General features: G+C 30.3%; 1 protein-coding gene across 9 annotated transcripts in view; it reads right to left on the bottom strand.

The window, feature by feature from the left end:
• Positions 1-19,098, bottom strand: part of LOC130665417 (glutamate receptor ionotropic, NMDA 2B) — a 1,452,633-nt gene that overhangs the window by 685,863 nt on the left and 747,672 nt on the right. For all 9 annotated transcript variants that reach the window (XR_008989544.1, XM_057465786.1, XM_057465780.1 and 6 more), the window contains one exon: positions 11,483-11,621. Coding sequence is in view for 8 of the 9 variants with exons in the window: in XM_057465786.1 (XP_057321769.1) it covers positions 11,483-11,621 (139 nt within the window). In the remaining variant the exon portion in view is untranslated. The remainder of the gene's footprint in view (positions 1-11,482; positions 11,622-19,098) is intronic.

The raw sequence follows: 19,098 nt of genomic DNA, 5'->3' as shown, positions 1-19,098 counted from the left end.
TATTTCGGTATGCTTTACGAATTATACCCATTGAATACTTAGATTATACTCTAATCTTCTCATGTTTTGGGTATGTTTTTGAATTTTTCATACTTAAATGATACTGAAAAAATATCTATTTCAAGCACGATTTATACTCAAATTATACCGAAATCAGAGAGGTTGAGGACAATATTTATCTATATAAGTCCCCTGGCGGTATTAAAATCATTCTGGATACACTCTGGAAATATTCTGGTAACACGATGCAACTATACGGACTCCAGAGTATTTCCAGAATGGTTTTGTGCCCTTTTCTGAGAGTGAACCCAGAGTATTTCCAGAGCGGATACAGAGTAAATCCAAAGTGTTTCCAGAAAGTATCCAGAGTGGATACATACTGACACCGTTATGCATCCACATTGAATACAAACTGATACCAAAGTGTTTCCAGAATGTTTCCAGAGTGGGATCAGAGTGAATACATACTCAAACCAGAGGGTATTCAGAGTAAATGAATACTGAAAAAAAAAAAAAAAATTTACCGAAATATATTATTTTAAGAATATTCAAGAGCATTTATTGAATACAAAAATCAATTTTTTTTCATTACCTGAAACGTATTTTATGTTTCTGGATTGTAAAAACAATTTTTTCAAGAAAACAAAAATATTTGACATTATTGTCACAATGTAATATAGCATCTACTATATGACCATCGAAACAGGCACTTGTCTCTCTGTCAAATAACAGAGAAGTATCCGTGCCAGAATTATTTTTAAGTATAGAATATAAGAACTCTGAAACACCTATCTAACCAGGAACAGGACAATAATAAGTTGGGCGCGATCTAGTGGCGAGCACTGAACTACTTCCACTGCTGCTTAGCACCGGTGACTTTCTCCTCCTTCACATATATCTTATCCCAGCAAATTTTTCTCTTATTTTTTTTATTCCTTAGTATTTAAATTTCATCGACTCTGGGCCCATTTTGAAAACACTATGATTTCATCCTGCACTCATTTTGAGCCCATTTTGAAAACACTTTGATTCCATTCTGGACTCACTTTGGGTCCATTCTGAAAACACTTTGATTTCATTCTGGATTCACTTTGGGTCCATTCTGAAGACACTTTGATCTACTCTGGATCAATTCTGGAACCACTTTGGTTTCACTCTGGAAAAAGGGCACAAAACCACTCTAGAAACATACTGGATTTAGAATGTTTACATTCTGACTATGATCCCAGAGTGTTTCCAGAGTGGGTTGAAGGTCGCAAGGGTCTTTACCTGGTAAAAAAGAAAAATGTTTCTTTGAAGTTTGAAGTAAATAAATTTATTGCCTGCATAGAAAATTATAAAAATACTATTTCAATTAAGGGTTTAGTATTATAATGCTTTTGAATAGTAAATACTTATTTACTTTTTTTTTTATTTTACCAAAATAAAAAAAAATTTCACTGTTATCGGAAATGTTTCTGTTTGTGTTTGATAGACATACAATTATCATCAATTTATTATTTATTTGATTCTATTACAATAATAGTATAGATAGTTAACATAAATATATTGCATAAAAAAATCAAACCATAAATAAAAATAAAATTGTTTATCTTATGAAGACCTGTGACAGCGCTATGAGGACTTCACGAGACTCTCAAGTGAGAAGTCACAAGTTCGGAACCTCTGTCAATTATCACTTTTTTTATTTTTTTTTTTTTTGAATTATTTATTAAAAAAACATATAAATAAATTATTCAACTAATATACTTAAACACATTAAACATGTCGATATCTAAGAAATTAATTTTTTTATCTCAGTATACCTTCGGTATAAATTGTTCAAAAACATACCTAAATTATTATTAATGGATAAGTATAATTTAAGTATACTTTTAGAATTCTACTGAAAACATACCAAAATGATACTCAAATACCAGGTATGTTTTAGATATTTTTTCGGTGTAACCAAATTCGCTATAGGGATTAAAAAGAATTAGTCAGAATTATACTTTTTTGAATCCTCTTTTATTCTCTTGAATCCTCCACGGAAACAAAAATTAAATATTATTTTAGAATTAAAAAGAATTAGTTAGAATGGAACTTTTTTGAATCCTCTTTTATTCTCTTGAATCCTCCACGGGAACAGAAATTAGATATTATTTTAGAATTAAAAAGAATTAGTTAGAATGGAACTTTTTTGAATCCTCTTTTATTCTCTTGAATCCTCCACGGGAACAGAAATTAGATATTATTTTAGAATTAAAAAGAATTAGTTAGAATTGAACTTTTTTGAATCCTCTTTTATTCTCTTGAATCCTCCACGGGAACAGAAATTAGATATTATTTTAGAATTAAAAAGAATTAGTTAGAATTATACTTTTTTGAATCCTCTTTTATTCTCTTGAATCCTCCACGAGAACAGAAATTCAGAGTTATTTTAGAATTAAAAAGAATTAGTTAGAATTGAACTTTTTTGCATCCTCTTTTATTCTCTTGAATCCTCCACGGGAACAGAAATTAAATATTATTTCAGAATTAAAAAGAATTAGTTAGAATTATACTTTTTTAAATCCTCTTTTATTCTCTTGAATCCTCCATGAGAACAGAAATTTAAAATTATTTTAGAATTAAAAAGAATTAGTTAGAATTAAACTTTTTTGAATCCTCTTTTATTCTTTTGAATCCTCCACGGGAAAAAAATTGAATATTATTTTAGAATGAAAAAGAACTAGTTAGAATTAAACTTTTTAAATCCTTTTTTATTCTTTTCAATCCACCGCGAGAACAGAAATTGCAACATTATTTTAGAATTAAACAGAGTTAGTTAGAAATAAACTTTTTCGAATCCTCTTTTATACTTTCGAATCCTCCGCGCGATCAGAAATTGCAATATTATTCTATAATTAAAAAGGATAAGTTAGGATTAAAAATATTTAATCTTTTTTTATTCTTTTTTAACCCAAAACGATAATAATTTTTTCGCTAGATGAAGGAGAATTAAAAAGGATTCATTTTATGTTCGATCTGAATTCTCCGGAGAATTAAGAGTATTGAAGAGTATTAAGTAGTATTAAATATGTGTGCTTTTTTAATCCTTTTTAATTCACTTTTTTAACCAGTGTGGCTATAATGTCAGGTGAATCGATAAATATTGTGAAGTGCATACCTGTTGAAGTATCAGTTTACCCAAGAAGTGAGTGCTATAACGAATTACCAGTGAAAAGAGGAAATGACAGTTACTTTATAACTCCAAAAACAAGAATTTTAGTAAGAAAAGGTACTCAGATTGATTGCAATCCACTTTTTTCACCTATATTTTTAATAGATGGATCATGGTACAAATTTACACCTAATCCAGTTGAAGTCTTATCACCAAATAAAATTCAACCATTAACTAAACCAACATGGAAATATACTCCAAAATTTTTAGCTACAAGTGGAATTTATTCTGGACAAGATCTCGACAAATTAAGACATAGAATTATGTCTCCAGTAGAAAAACCAGCAATTTTAAGCAATATTGCTAGAGGAATGGATGGTTTGCATTTTGCCAATCAAGGTGAATCAATATTAAATTTATTTGACACTAATGCATTACAAAAATTAGCTGATTCAACATGGGAAAAAACATAGGGAAAATTTTTAATTTTTTGATCTGCAAGCGCGGGAATATTTAGTATAATTATGATTATACGACTAATAAACTTTTCATTTGACACAGTACTTCATGCTTTTCAAATTCGAAAAACTCATGGATGCTCTTTTTATTTTTGGTTTTCATTTTGGGATGCCTGTACTAATTACATTTTAATAAGAGCACAAGAAAATAACATTAAGAATATTCATAAAAGTATTAATAATAATAATAATAATAATAATAATAATAATAATAATAATAATAATAATAATAATAATAATAAAAATTCAAACAATGATGAAAATGTTGAATTAGTTATAATTCGACAACCAATCCAAAATCAAGAAATTCAAACAACAATTGAAAATACTGAACCATCAGCACCATCAACAGATGAAAAAATTTTCCCAAGTTTACCAACAAATGAAGAAGGAAATAATGAAGTAAGAACTATTCAAAAAACAACTAGCATGTTCTGTTTATCCTCATAAAAATAATTTTTTTAATCAATTCTAAACTTACTAACAACTTGTGACTAACAAATTTAAAAAATTTTTAAATATTTTTATTTTATAATTTTAGTGATGATACTTAAAATTAAAAGTGTTGTTACAGATGAAAATTCCTGCCGGAGTACTTAAGCAGATGAAAGAAGATAAAGAATTGGATGCATTATACGGAATTCCACACACCAGAATTCTTGGAAGAAATTTAAAATTCTACGCAAGTTTGATAACATCACATTGTACCATGCCAAGGGAAATAGTAAAAGAGTTTTATCATAATGATATTGACAACGCATCTATGTGCGAAAATTGTTTAAAAGACTGTTCAATGATTTTTACAAAAAGATTTCAATATTGCAATCAAAACTGGCATCGGTTATATCCGTATAAAATTTCGGGAAATTGCATGAAGTGCAGTGAAGTGTTAATATATTAAAAACTGGGATATAATTGTGAAGATTGTGCGAATACTTGGGTAAACTATCGCGACATTTTAGAAAATAAATATTTCATTGACATTCATGTGTAATTTAGTATGTTAAGAAATATTGAATTTTATTGTCATAAATATTATTATTAAATAAATATATCTATACATATACATATATATATAATTATATATATATATATATATCTATATATATATATATATATATATATATATATATATATATATATATATATATATATATATATATATATATATATTAGGGTGTGTCGAAAGAAATGATTTTTATTTTTTTCAAGTCTCAGTCTCAAAAGTTTCTTTGGGACCTAAAAAAAATCCTCCTTAAACACCAGCTCGATATCTCGAAAATTGAGCTGGCGGCTTACGAATTCATTTTCCCATTTAAAATACACGTAAAAAAATTATTTTTTAGTTTTTCGAGGAAAAATCAATGAAACAAATTTTTTCCCCGATTTTGAGTCTCATACTCTTATAGGAAATTTTATTTCCCTACCAAAATATTCCTAATAGTCATGCTATAATACAAAAAAAGTTACAAGCCTCTAAAGCTCGAAAAAAAAAAAGATTTTTTTTTACTTAAAATTGTTGTTTTTACGTTATCGTTATTTAATCGGTGGTATTTTTTTCAAATTTGAATTTGCAATCGTTTACAGAAAATCTATTTTTCCGCAAGAAATTATTATTTTAGCATGCTCATAAAGTGAAAGAAAAAGAAAATCATCGAGCGTTTGAGGTATAAAATAATTTAAAACCGTGACGATAAACTTTTTTTTTTACCTGTGTGAATCAGTCAATAAAATAGATTTTCTATGAAAGATTGCAAATTAAATTCAAAAAACAAAATATACCACCCATTAAATAACAGCACAGTAAAAACAATAATTATACATAAAAAAAATTATTTTTTTTCGAACTTTGGAGGCTTGTAACTTTTTTTGGATTGTAGTTACGAGCATGGCTATCAGGGACATTTTTGTAGGGAATTAGATTTTCTATAAAACTATGATAGTCGAAATCGGAAAAAATATGTTTGTCATTGATTTTTCCTCGAAAAACTAAAAAATTATTTTTTTACGTGTATTTTAAATGGGAAAATGAATTCGTAAACCGCCAGCTCAATTTTCGAGATATTGAGCTGATTTTTAAGGAGGATTTCTTTTAGGTCCCAAAGAAACTTTGGAGACTATGAGACCTAAAGAAAAAAAAATCTTTTTTTTTTTGACACACTCTAATATATATATATGGGTCATTCCACCAAATAAAATTATTTTTACGGGGTGACCGTCGTCGATTTGGTTCAAACTTTGTGGAGTCATTCTATATATTAAAAAAAAAATGCTCTGAAAATTTGAGCCTTTTATATGCAGCTGTTTCAAGGTTATGATTTTTTGAATATTTTAAAAATTTTTGGTTTCAACTTTCCCATTATTTTTTTTGAAGGAAAAAATTTTTTTTTAAAAATGAGCACAACAGTTTTTTGTAGGAAAAATTCTCAGCTTTCCAATAAAAATATCTATTTTTCATTTTATGTTACAAAAGACCTTTTAAAATTCGATTAAAGACGAAAAAACGATTTTTATGACTGTGCGGCGCTTGATACATCTAATTTGATATTTTTTTTTGAAAGCTGAGACTTTTTCCCACAAAACATGTGATTTTCACGATGTGCATATTTTTTGTTTGAATAAAATTAAATAAAATGTAAACTCTCTATGATTAAAAAACGTTAATTCTTATTTTTTTTGAGGATGTTGATACATTTTTACCACATATATATCCTGAGCTATCAACAATAAGTGAGATAGGGTGCACTGCTTGTGTTTCTTTCACCGTTTATGACTCAAAGTATCGTACGTCTAAAACATTCATTTTCTAAAAAATGTCATCATTCCCTGATTAAACCAAACGATTCGAAACGGTTTGTAATGTTAAATGCCCATAAAAAGGGTGATTCAAAAGTATTCAAAGTATTCTAAAGCCTTAAAAAGTATTTAAAATTTTTTTTCCAATCGTTTTAAGTGGTTTCTTCTAATAAGGGATGGTTATAACAGTGAAATCAACGCTGGTAAAATTTTGAATAGCCCGGATGTATTAACTTACGGTGTGAGGATATGTTTTCGGGTATGTATCTGCAGTAAAGCTCTAAAAACAAAAATTATAAAACTATTTTTCATGATACCAGCATCAATGGTTCAAGTCTAGGAATTAGTAATTTGAACTTTGATTCTTGTGAACTGTTCAATAGTGATTTCAGACGATTGATGTTATCTGCGTTAATGACAGTTCTGACTTTGTAATCAAGTTTTACAAAAATTTGTGTGCATAATAAATAGTATTTATGGTTTCTGTTTAACTATAAATTGCAAAGCATAAGTTAGGCGTAAACTAATGGTTGATCGCACCATTGGTCTTAATATAACTTGATTCTAACTGGCTGCTGACACTGATAATCATTTTCAATGCAGGTAATCATGAAAAAAATAGTGTGTAACCCTAGATGAAACACGACTTCAGATTGCAGTTATTGTCAGCTTTTGCCTACGGCTCGGGCAGCCTATACTTTACTTTCTTCTGACATCGTTTTGTTTCATCTCTTGCCACACAATGAACTATTACAGTTTGTTAAAACTATAAAATCAATGACTTGTATGTAATAATTATTGATTTTGTTCAAACAAAAAATATGCACATTGTGAAAATCACATATTTTGTGGGAAAAAGTCTCAGCTTTCAGAAAAAAATATCAAATTAGATGTATCAAGCGTCGCACAGTCATAAAAATCGTTTTTTCGTCTTTAATCGAATTTTAAAAGGTCTTTTGTACATAAAATGAAAAACAGATATTTTTATTGGAAAGCTGAGAATTTTTCCTACGAAAAACTGTTATGTGCTCATGTTTAAAAAAAAAATTTTTCCTTCAAAAAAATTAATGAAAAAGTTGAAACCAAAAATTTTTAAAATATTCAAAAAATCATAACCTTGAAACAGCTGCATATATAAGGCTCAAATTTTCAGAGCATTTTTTTTTAATATACAGAACGACTCCACAAAGTTTGAACCAAATCGACGAGGGTCGCCCCGTAAAAATAATTTTATTTGGTGGAATGACCCATATATATATACATATACATATATATATATATATATATATATATATATATATATATATATATATATATATATATACTAGGGTGATTCAAAAAACAAACAAATTTTTTTTTTTTTCCAAACAGGTTAAAAGTCTTGTATAGATAAAAAAAGACGCCTGTGAAAATTAGAGCTCTTAATATTAAAATTAACATTGTCCGCATTGCTCTTTTCTATTTTCTATAAGAATAACATGGAAAAATTTTTTTTTCGCCTTCTGATTTTTATAAGTAGCTAACGATGCGTCATAGGAATAGTTGGCAGGCATATTTTTGTAGGGAATTGAATGCTCTACCAAAAAAGATTTCTATCATTTTTTGAGAAATCGCTTTGTTCAAAAGTTATTTGAGGTTGAAGTCGAATTCATACTAAATTTTAAGATTTTTTTACTTTTCCGGCAAAACTATCAGACCTATTACAAAGTATCATTTGACCTTTTTTGTAGACAATTTTATTCCCTAGAAGTTATTTTCAATAAAGTTTTTCGGAATTCCGCATTGTTTTCTAGTTATTTTTATGTTAATGTCATGCTCATAAAAAAATAGTCTTCTGATCGATTTTAAGAGCTTGACATTAAAATAAAAATAACTAGAAAACAATGCGGAATTCCGAAAAACTTTATTGGAAATAACATCTAGGGAATAAAATTGTCTACAAAAAAGGTCCATGATATTTTGTAATAGGTCTGATAGTTTCAATTCCCTACAAAAATATGCCTGCTAATTATTGCTATGACAAATCGTTAGCTACTTATAAAAATCAGAAGACATAAAACAAATTTTTTCCACGTTATTCTTATGGGAAATAGAAAAGTGCAATGCGGACAATGTTAATATTAATATTAAGAGCTCTAATTTTCACAGGCGTCTTTATTTATCTATACGAAACTCTTGAACCTGTTTGGAAGAAAAAAAAATTTTTTTTGTTTTTTGAATCACCCTAATATATACATATATAAACTTTTCAATCAAATGTATTTTCTGACTCAGCTCGTGGAGCTGAGTTTAGGGGTAGCAAAATTTTTCGAAAATTCCATCATGAGGACAAATACAATAGTTAAATTTTTTATGAAATCTACCAAAAGCTCAAGCTTAACGAAAATCAAAGAGTGTATGGTATAAATCACAGGAACAATAAGAGGCCAAAAATAACCGAAATATGTTCTAAGAATACTGATGCAGCAAAGTCATAGGCGCCTCGAGCTGGCTCTGGACCTCTACGCTGAGAAGAAAACCAGCGTGAATTGCTAAAAGCGATAGTTGGTTTAGCTATGTTTGGTGCGTCTGCTTCTTTGTGTGATGTAAAATCGCAATTTTTAGTCCAAAAGACTTTTGTAAAATTAGCAAAGTTAACTTGTTGAACATCTAACCTACATTATAAAGGGTATAGCCGGATTAATATGGGATTTCTGCCCCCATGGCTTTTTTGACTCAAACTTAAGGGATCGATTTGGTGTCGAATGAAAATAATTCACCTCGTTTTTTAGCTCTTTAACTCAAACGGTATTCGAGAATTTCAAAAAAACCTGTTTTTTCGAAATTATTTTTATTTTTATAGTAAAATTCTGAATTAATCAATGATAATTTTTTACCTAATTCTTACGAGTCCAAAGTATAAAAAAATCATATGATCGTGATTCTTAAACGGAAAGCCGATTTTTAACGGAGAAAAGAAAATTATTATCTTTTTTTTTTTAGCCTTTTTGAAATATGTCACTCATCAAAATTTGTCAGAAAATGTTTTTCATACTCCTCTATACTCAGGAATTTTCTTGAATTTTTTGAAGTGGTGGATCAATTAAAATAAAATTAAAAACTCATTTTTTTCTTAAAATCTTGCGTTTTAACAAACTTGAATTGTTTTTTTTGTTCAAATAAGTACGTAGAAAATTTTTTTTATTATAATTTATTTTTTTCTGTATCAAAGTTTTAAACATTTCCCAATAGTATAAAAAAAAATTTGGAAAATCCAAATGAGCATGCCTTAAGCGGTCGTGTCATACACGAATTATTTAGATTAAATGTTTACGTTACGATTTGTCAATTTTTTCACAAAAACTCCTATTTTTTTCTTTTTTTTTGCTTACATTTAAGGAACTATTAAACTAATTTATTATAATAGAAAACTATTATAGACAATACTAAAAAATTCCCGCGGATAGAATGGAAATCGTTGCTAACGCCATCTAGCACGCCCCGATAGAAGAAGCAGGTCTTCACTAACTGTTTCTATATTTTTTTTATATATGGCAGCCTGAGATGTAAATTTTTTAGCTTCGACAGTACACATTTTATTATTTTATAATCAAACGAATAATAATAGAGTTGTGGATTTTTAATCAGTTTGTCACAATGAATTTACGGATATATTGAAATAAAATTTAAAAGAATTAGTTTTGTTTTTCGAAAGTTATGGAGATTACAAGAAGAGTGTTACATGTATTTTACAGGATTTTTTCTAAAAAATTCATTTTTTATCCAAATTGTGGGTCGGACCAGCATTTTATTGTTTAGCAAAATGACCATTGATGTTTTCTTTTATTGGGGTATAAAGGCCGATCTACTTTAACCACTATATTATTATTTATTAAAATAAAACTCTGACGGACTCCAATTTATTTATTTTTAGGCGAGAGTAGAGCATACCTATGCTCGCGCTTAAGGCATGCAAGATACAAGTATTAGGGTGCCGCAAAAAAAACAAGTATACTTTTTTTCAACGTCTTATGGACTCAAAAATTACTTTATATTATAAGAAAAATCCTTACCGAATTCCAGCCAGATATCTTTAAAATTGAGCTAAGGGGGGTCCCCTTTCCCATTTAAAATACACGCGATAATTTTTCATTTTAGTTTTTTGTTATTGAGACTATGAAAAACATTTATTTTTTCCAATTCCGCTTAGTATAATTTCATAGGGAATTAAATTCTCTACAAAAAAGTGCTTTTACATCATGTACTTTAAACGAACTAGAAAAAAGTAACGGGGTTTCAAAGATCAATAAAAATTTAGTTTCCTCAATGTTAATTTTTTTAAAATGAATTTTCATTTTTATTCCACCAAAAAATTTTTTTTTTCAAATTTTGACGAGCACTTTCTCGTAGAAAATTTAATTTCCTGCAAAAAGTATCCGATATCATATATACGTCAAATGAATGAGTAAAAATGAGTTTTTAATTTTTTTTGAATTGATCCACCATTTCAAAAAATTCAAAAAAATTCCTGAGTATAGAGGAGTATGAAAAACATTTTCTGACAAATTTTGATGACTGACATATTTCAAAAAGGCTAGAAAAAAAGATAATAATTTTCTTTTCTCCGTTAAAAATCGGCTTTCCGTTTAAGAATCACGATCATATGATTTTTTTATATTTTGGACTCGTAAGAATTAGGGAAACAATCATCATTGATTAATTCAGAATTTTACTATAAAAATAAAAATAATTTCGAAAAGACAGGTTTTTTTGAAATTCTCGAATACCGTTTAAGTTAAAGAGCTAAAAATTGAGGTGAATTATTTTCATTCGACACCAAATCGACCCCCTAAGTTTGAGTCAAAAAAGCCATGGGGGCAGAATTCCCATATTAATCCGGCTATACCCTTTCAAAGTAAGATATTTGAAAAAAAATGAAGAAAGTTAATTCACAGTTATTCTCTTCCTTCTTTACATCTCAAATTTAACATATTTTTTTTTTCTATATAATAAAGAATTATGACGAATGATTATTTTACACACTTACCTCTTCCCAAATTAACTGTTTACTGATGCCAGGTCTAAGGTTCATGATTTTGAGCTCAGCGGCTTTTAAAACACCATCCTGTGTGAATTCTATGTTTGGTTTTCCTTGGTCACCCTCAACCGAAACATTTTGTAAATATCTATAAACACAATGAATTTGGAATATTTTTGATTCAGTTTCATTTTTAAGAAATAAATAAATCCTGGAACTAAAAGTAGATATCTGTACAGTTCTTTGATCTAAGTAACTTATAGATTCATATCGAACGACTCAAATATTCACTTTAGTTCTGTGTCCTTACATTACATTTTTAAGATAATATCTTTAAACCATTGTGCAACAAAGGGTGATCGCTTTCAATTTTTCTTCACAAAAAATGGTTTTTCTGTTAATTAAAATAAAACTACCGATGCTTACGCTGAAATCAGAAATGATAAACAAGAGTTTAACAATTGATCCAAATACTAAACCTACTTTCTTTACTGATTGCGAGAAAGTTCTATGAGGGTTATCTAGCTTCAGTAGGTGAGTCATTTAAGTCAAAACGACCAGTAGTTGGAATCGACTCTGTTGAGTCCGACTATTATTTATTTAAAGTTTGGGTGCGTAGATTTTGGTGTTCGGACTAACCAATGCAATTTTTCAGCTTAAATATTAAATTCAAGCCTCATTTTATATTATTTAGGGATACGTTTTGATGTAAGTTCTCTTTTAATTATAATTCTGCTTTAAACAGAGTTATTTCCATAAGTCGATTGGTATCAAATATGCCTATCAATACATATGATTTTCGGGTTTATCGCGTCCTTACTTCCAACTTAAATTTTAAGGCTGATTGGAAAAATTGTTAGAGTTGAAAAAGAAAGGATAGCAATCATGAATCTCTTACCTTTGCACTGATATTATTTTTTTATTAATTTCTTGTTTTCTTTTCCTCATTGAGATGTTCTTTCCTTGTCCCCGTTAACCCTTGGGTTGGCTGTTGATTCTTTCGTAAGAGCGATCATAGATCGAGGGTTGAGTGGCAATATTAACTTATTTTTAATTAATCATACACAGTAATGTTAGTACTTATGGTTTCTATGAATTCAATTTTAATAAGTGATAAAAAATAAAATTCCTTTATTTTTTAACTTCTCGCTAAGAAAATCGACGATTTTTGAAAAATTCGGGAAGTTATTGTTTTCACCCCGATTTGCGAAAATCGAAATTTCATCATATCTCGAAGTTTTGAGACCCTAGGAAGCTATTCTGACTATTTTCAGAATGATGTCCGAGTGTCTGCATGTATGTATGTATGTGTGTGTGTGTGTGTGTGTGTGTGTGTGTGTGTGTGTGTGTGTGTGTGTGTGTGTGTGTGTGTGTGTGTGTGTGTGTGTGTGTGTATGTGTGTATGTATGTGTTTGACCGGTCTATAACTTTTGAATGAATGAACTGATTTAGATGGTTAAGGTGGCAATCAAAAGAGCTTATTGGCCATCAACTTTTCTGGAAATTTAAGATCATTTGATCAAGTAGACTCGAAAATATTGGCGAATTATGGGAAAAAAATTTTTTTTTTAGTTTTTTATTGATTTCTCAGATACGACTTGAACGATTGACTTCAAAATCTAATCAGCTCTAGAATTTAATAAAACACGTCGGTTGCCGCCTCAACCATCAAAATCGGTTGAATAGTTCGTGAGTTATCGCGGGAGAAAGAAATGGTAAAAAACAGTTTTTTGCGAATATCTTTGAAACAATTGAACTAAAAAACTTCAAAATCTTATCAGCTCTAGAACTCAAAAGAATACGTCAATTGCCGCCTCAACCATAAAAATCGGTTAATTTGTTCGTGAGATATCGTAGGAGAAAAAAATCTGTCTATCGGATGACCCTGCGAGCCAGCCCCAAAACTTCCCGTCGTTTTCGAGCTCCTCGAGCTCGAAAACATTGTTGTGGATACTTTTTCGAGCTCTTCCAGCTCAAAAACACTTTTGTGTGCCATTGTTTTCGAAAAAAGCCGATTTCAGCATTTCTTTCTCCCACGATATTTCAGTAACGAATTGACCGATGTTGATGGTTGAGGCAGCAATCGGCGTATTTTATTGAATTATAGAGCCGATAAAATTTTCAAATTGTTTGGTTTGGTTGTTTCGAAGATATTCGCAAAAAACCGTTTTTTACCATTTCTTTTTCCCGCGATAACTCTCGAACGAATACTCCGATTGAGATAGCTAAAGCGGCGATCGACGCGTTTTATTAAGTTCTAGAGCTGATTAGATTTTGAAGTTGATCGTATCAGTCGTTTCTGAGAAATCAATAAAAAACTAAAAAAAAAAAAATTTGTTTTCCGTAATTCACCAATATTATCGAGTCTACTTGATCAAATGATCTTAAATTTTCAGAAAAGTTGATGGCCAACAAGCTCTTTCGATTGCCGCCTTAACCATCCAAATCGGTTCATTAGTTAAGGAGTTATAGACCGGTCACACACATACATACACGGATACACACACACACACACACACACACACACACACACACACACACACACACACACACATACATACATACATACATACATACATACATACATACATACACACACACTCATACATACATACATACATACGGACACTCGGACATCATTCTAAAAATAGTCAGGATAGCTTCCTAGGACCTCAAAACGTCGACATCTGATGAAATTTCGATTTTCGCAAATCGGAGTGAAAACGATAATTTCCTAATTTTTCGAAAATCGTCGATTTTCTTAGCGGGAAGTTAAAAATAGTAATAAACGGTTTTTTCGAAAACAATGGTACACAAATGTATTTTCAAGCTCGAAGAGCTCGGAAATGTATCTACAATAATTTTTTCTAGCTCTTTGAGCTCAAGGAGCTCGGAAACAGCGGGAAGTTTTGGGGCTGGCCCGCAGGGTCAACCGCTAGACAGATTTTCAACTTCCTGCTAAGAAAATTGTAAGTTTTCAAAAATTCGGGAAGTTATTGGTTTTGGTCCGATTTACGAAAATCGAATTTTCATCAGATGTCGACGTTTTGAGGTCCTAGGAAGCTATTGTGACTAATTTCAAGATGATGTCCGAGTGTATGTATGTGTGTATGTACGCAAGTACTTACGTATGTAAATACCTGTATCTTTTGAACGAATGAACCGATTTTGACGGTTGAGGTGTCATTCGACGTGGCTCGTCAATATTTTGAAGCTGTAGGACATTGAGCTTGATCGGTAGGGCTCGTTCAGAGATATTCCAAAAATCTAATTTTTTCAAGAATGTTTTTTTTGAATAATATTTAATGTGCTCGATGGATTGATTCCAAAATCGTCTGGGCTCTAGAGCTTTATAAGCCGCGTCGAATGCCACCTCAACCGTCAAAATCGGTTCATTCGTTTAAGAGAAACTGTCGTCGAAATAATTAAAAAAACAAAATTTTTTTTGTTTTTTTTTTAAATATCTCATAATCGACCCGATAAATCGAATTCAAAATTTGATCAGCTTTAGAACTTGATAAAACGCGTCGATTGCGACATCAACCGTCTTAATCAGTTCATTTGTTTGAGAGATATCGTTGGAGAAAAAATGATAAAAAACTATTTTTTTTTAAAAGAACGGCATACAAAAGTATTTTCAAGTTCGAAGAGCTCGAAAATGTATTCACGACAAAGTTTTCGAGCTCTAGGAGCTTGAAATCAGCGGGACGTTTTAGGGCTGGCCCGCAGGGTCAACCGATAGACAGATTTAAAATTTCCCGCTAAGAAAATTGTAAATTTTCAAAAATTCGGGAAGTTATTGGTTTCGGTCCGATTTGCGAAAATCGAAATTTCATCAGATCTCGAAGTTTTGAGACCCTAGGAAGCTATTCTGACTATTTTCAGAATGATGTCCGAGTGTCTGTATGTATGTGTGTGTGTGTGTGTGTGTGTGTGTGTGTGTGTGTGTGTGTGTGTGTGTGTGTGTGCGTGTAAACTCTTTGTAACTTTTCAACTAATGCACCGATTTAGATGTTTAAGGTGGCAATCGAAAAAGCTTGTTGGCCCTTAACTTTCCGGGAAATTTTAGATCATTCGATTAATTAGACTTGAAAATATTGGCAAATTACGAAAAAAAAAAATCTGTCTATCAGTTGACCCTGCGGGCTAGCCCTAGAACTCCCCGCTGTTTTCGAGCTCTTTGAGCTCAAAAACTTTGTCTTGAATACATTTCCGAGCTCTTCAAGCTTGAAAATCGTTTTGTATGCCGTTCTTTTAAAAAAAAATAGTTTTTTATTATTTTTTCTCCAACGTCACTCTCAAACGAAAAACCCGATTGAGACGGTTGAGGTGGCAATCAACGCGTTTTATCAAGTTCTAAAGCTGATCGAATTTTGAATTCGATTTATCTAGTCGTTTTTGAGATATTTAAAAAAAAATAAAAAATAAATTTGTTTATAATTCTTTCGACAACGGTTTCTCTTGAACGAATGAACCAATTTTGATGGTTGAGGTGGCATTCGACGTGGCTTATAAAGTTCTAGAGCCCAGTCCATTTTGGAATCAATCCATCGAGCACATTAGAAGTTATCAAATAAAAACACTTTTGATAAAATTTTATTTTTGGAATATCTCTAAACAAGCCCTACCGATCAAGCTCAATTTTCATCCAGCTTCAAGATATTGAGAAGCCGCGTCGAATGGCACCTTAAAGTTTGAAATCGGTTCATCCGTTTAAAAGATACAGGTATTTACATACGTACAAATATACGTACATACACTCGGACATCATCGTGAAATTAGTCACAATAGCTTCCTAGGACCTCAAAACGTCGACATCTGATGAAAATTCGATTTTCGTGAATCGGACCGAAACCAATAACTTTTCGAATTTTTGAAAATTTACAATTTTCTTAGCGGGAAGTTAAAAATTTTTTTTTTAGTATTTTAGTGATTTCTCCGAAACGACTTGAACGATTGACTTCAAAATCTAATCAGCTCTAGAATTTGATAAAACGCGTCGATCGCTGCTTAAAAAATTTTAATCGGTTAATTTGTTCGAGAGATATCGTCGGGGAAAGAATCGGTAAAAAACGGGTTTTTTCAGATATCTTTGAAACTGCTGAACGGATCGATTCCAAATTTTTGTCAGCTTTAGAATTCGAAAAAACGCGCTGATTGCTACCTCAAACGTCAAAATCGTTTCATTAGTTCAAAAGATATCGGCGCTGAAAAGATAAAAAAATAACATAAAATGTTATTTTTTCCGGATGAATCGAAATATAATGTACTAAATGTGGCTGAAATCATACCAACTTTTTCTCTTTATAGTCTCTGTCGATCATCATATAATGATATCTAACTTGTTCTTTAGTTTGAATCATATTATGAGCAAGAAATTGAGAAAACCCAGTTTTTAATATTTTTCTCGGATATTTCATATATTATTGCTCTGACTTAAGTCAAAACTCACTTAAATCTTGATTTTGATCACTGACATTGATTTCTGCCTTGATACGCTCATTTCATTGAACACAATCGAGAATACAAATTTTAAAACCGCTTCTTCATCAATAATTTTCGATTCTTAACTTGTTAAACTTTAGCAAAAAATGGAACTTGATTGAGCTTGAAAAGCTCATAAAAAATAATCGCAGGTAACAGCTTTTTAGGTAGATTTTTTAAAAAATTTAACTATTGTATTTGTCCTCATGGTCGATTTTTCAAGGAATTTCGTCATAAACTATCATAATTAGTTGAGTAGAGTTCAAAAATACCATCCGTTTAAAAATTTATATATGTATGTATATATATATATATATATATATATATATGTCGGAGATAAAATAATACTCGGGTTTTTCCTGAGACTTGGGAAAGTCCCAACTATATTGAGTTCGTTATTAGACTATAAAAACTTAGTAAAAATATTTTACAATTTAATCCGCTTAAGATTTTGTTAGTTTTCATATTTACGTTTATGACGGTAGACTTAAGTCGAAGGAGCCCGTCTGGGCATCCAACGTAGACCCGATCCAGAGATAGAAATATTTTCGGTATAAGGAGTTTTCAAACATATGGAAGTAATTGTATGAGTTTGTAAAATTTACCTGAGATATAGTTTTGGTCGATTCGGGGACTCAAGAATATTGGGTACAGAGAGTTAGTTCTAACTGAGCCAAGGAACGGACGACATTGCTATCCGACCGATCGTGTATTCGTTTCGATTGTAACTTTACCGCCGCGCACATTTTACAACAGTTACTAGAATATTGTCGATAGTTGTTATCCTCCAGTAAACTAATCGCTTGTAATAATTTGTGTATTTAATATCGTGTAATATTTGATATTTTTGTAATATTTAATATTTTCTTGGATACTTTGATATTGTGTAGCTGTCCGATACTGATATTATTGCTTGTAATCTTATTGTTTAGTGTATACGATATTTGTAAGTAGTAATTACTTGTGTGTGTTCGTTAATTTGTTTAATAATTAAGATGAGTGGCAAAGATAACAACGTAGACCCGAGTCTCATTAATACCTCAACTGGTAATTCGTCATATGTATATATATTAGGGTGGCACAAAAAAACCGACTATTTTTTTTTTCCATCTCGCATGAAAATTTGTTGGTTTACGATGTTTTAAGAAGCCTCTCCACAAATCAGCTCGATAAAAAATTTTTAAGAGGTCGCTCACGAATTTTGAAAATATCAAAAATGATCAAAATTCGGATTTTTATTAAAAAAATTTTTTTTTTCTCGTGGCAGCAATAGTTTACATTTATAAAATCATGACTATGCTGAAAATTTCAGCCCAAAATTTACATATTTAAACGGCGCTCAAGAATTTCGAATATTAACTGATAATATGTAACTAATAGTTTGAATTAGTTTTTATAACTCAATTATTGTCATTTTACTTGAATATAACTTTTGCATAACCAAAAATATACAGAACATGCTTAAACAATGAAATTCGGTCAGTTTTGAGTAAGCGAAGAAAACCTACAAATTGGATTAAAAAATAAAAAAGTATGTAACTAACTTATTATTTCTATTTCTCGGGTTATATTTTCATTCATTGTCATGCAAATTGATGGTGAAAAAATCGAGAAGCTTTATTATTAATATTCAAGGGTCGCTCAAAAACGTCCAAGAGACTGCGCTCGGAAACATTCAAAATTCTTGAGCGCCGTTTAGATATTTAAATTATGGGCTGAAATTTTCAGTATAGTCATGATTTTACAAATATAAACTATTGCTGCCACGAGAAAAAAAAAATTTTTTAAATAAAAATCCGAATTTCGATCATTTTTTGAATTTTCAAAATTCGTGACCGACCTCTTAAAAATTTTTTATCGAGCTGATTTGTGAAGCGGCTTCTTAAAACATCGTAAACCAACAAGATTTCATGCGAGATGGAAAAAAAAATAGTCGGTTTTTTTGCGCCACCCTAATTTATATAGTATAACGGACTTTTGAGGACACTATTGCGTCTACAATTCTTATCCAATCTTAATGAAATTCTCTACACTTATTTTATGTGTGATTACCACAGTTAAGTTCGAAGATACCTTGAATCGGTCAATTAGTTCAGAAGTTATGGCTGTTTAAAATTTTAACGATTTTTCGAAAAAATCAG

This window comes from Microplitis mediator, chromosome 3 (assembly GCF_029852145.1).
Source record: "Microplitis mediator isolate UGA2020A chromosome 3, iyMicMedi2.1, whole genome shotgun sequence".
Classification (NCBI taxonomy): domain Eukaryota; kingdom Metazoa; phylum Arthropoda; class Insecta; order Hymenoptera; family Braconidae; genus Microplitis; species Microplitis mediator.
The sequence above is the reverse complement of the archived record's forward strand: the minus strand, read 5'-3'. Positions and strand labels throughout refer to the sequence as shown.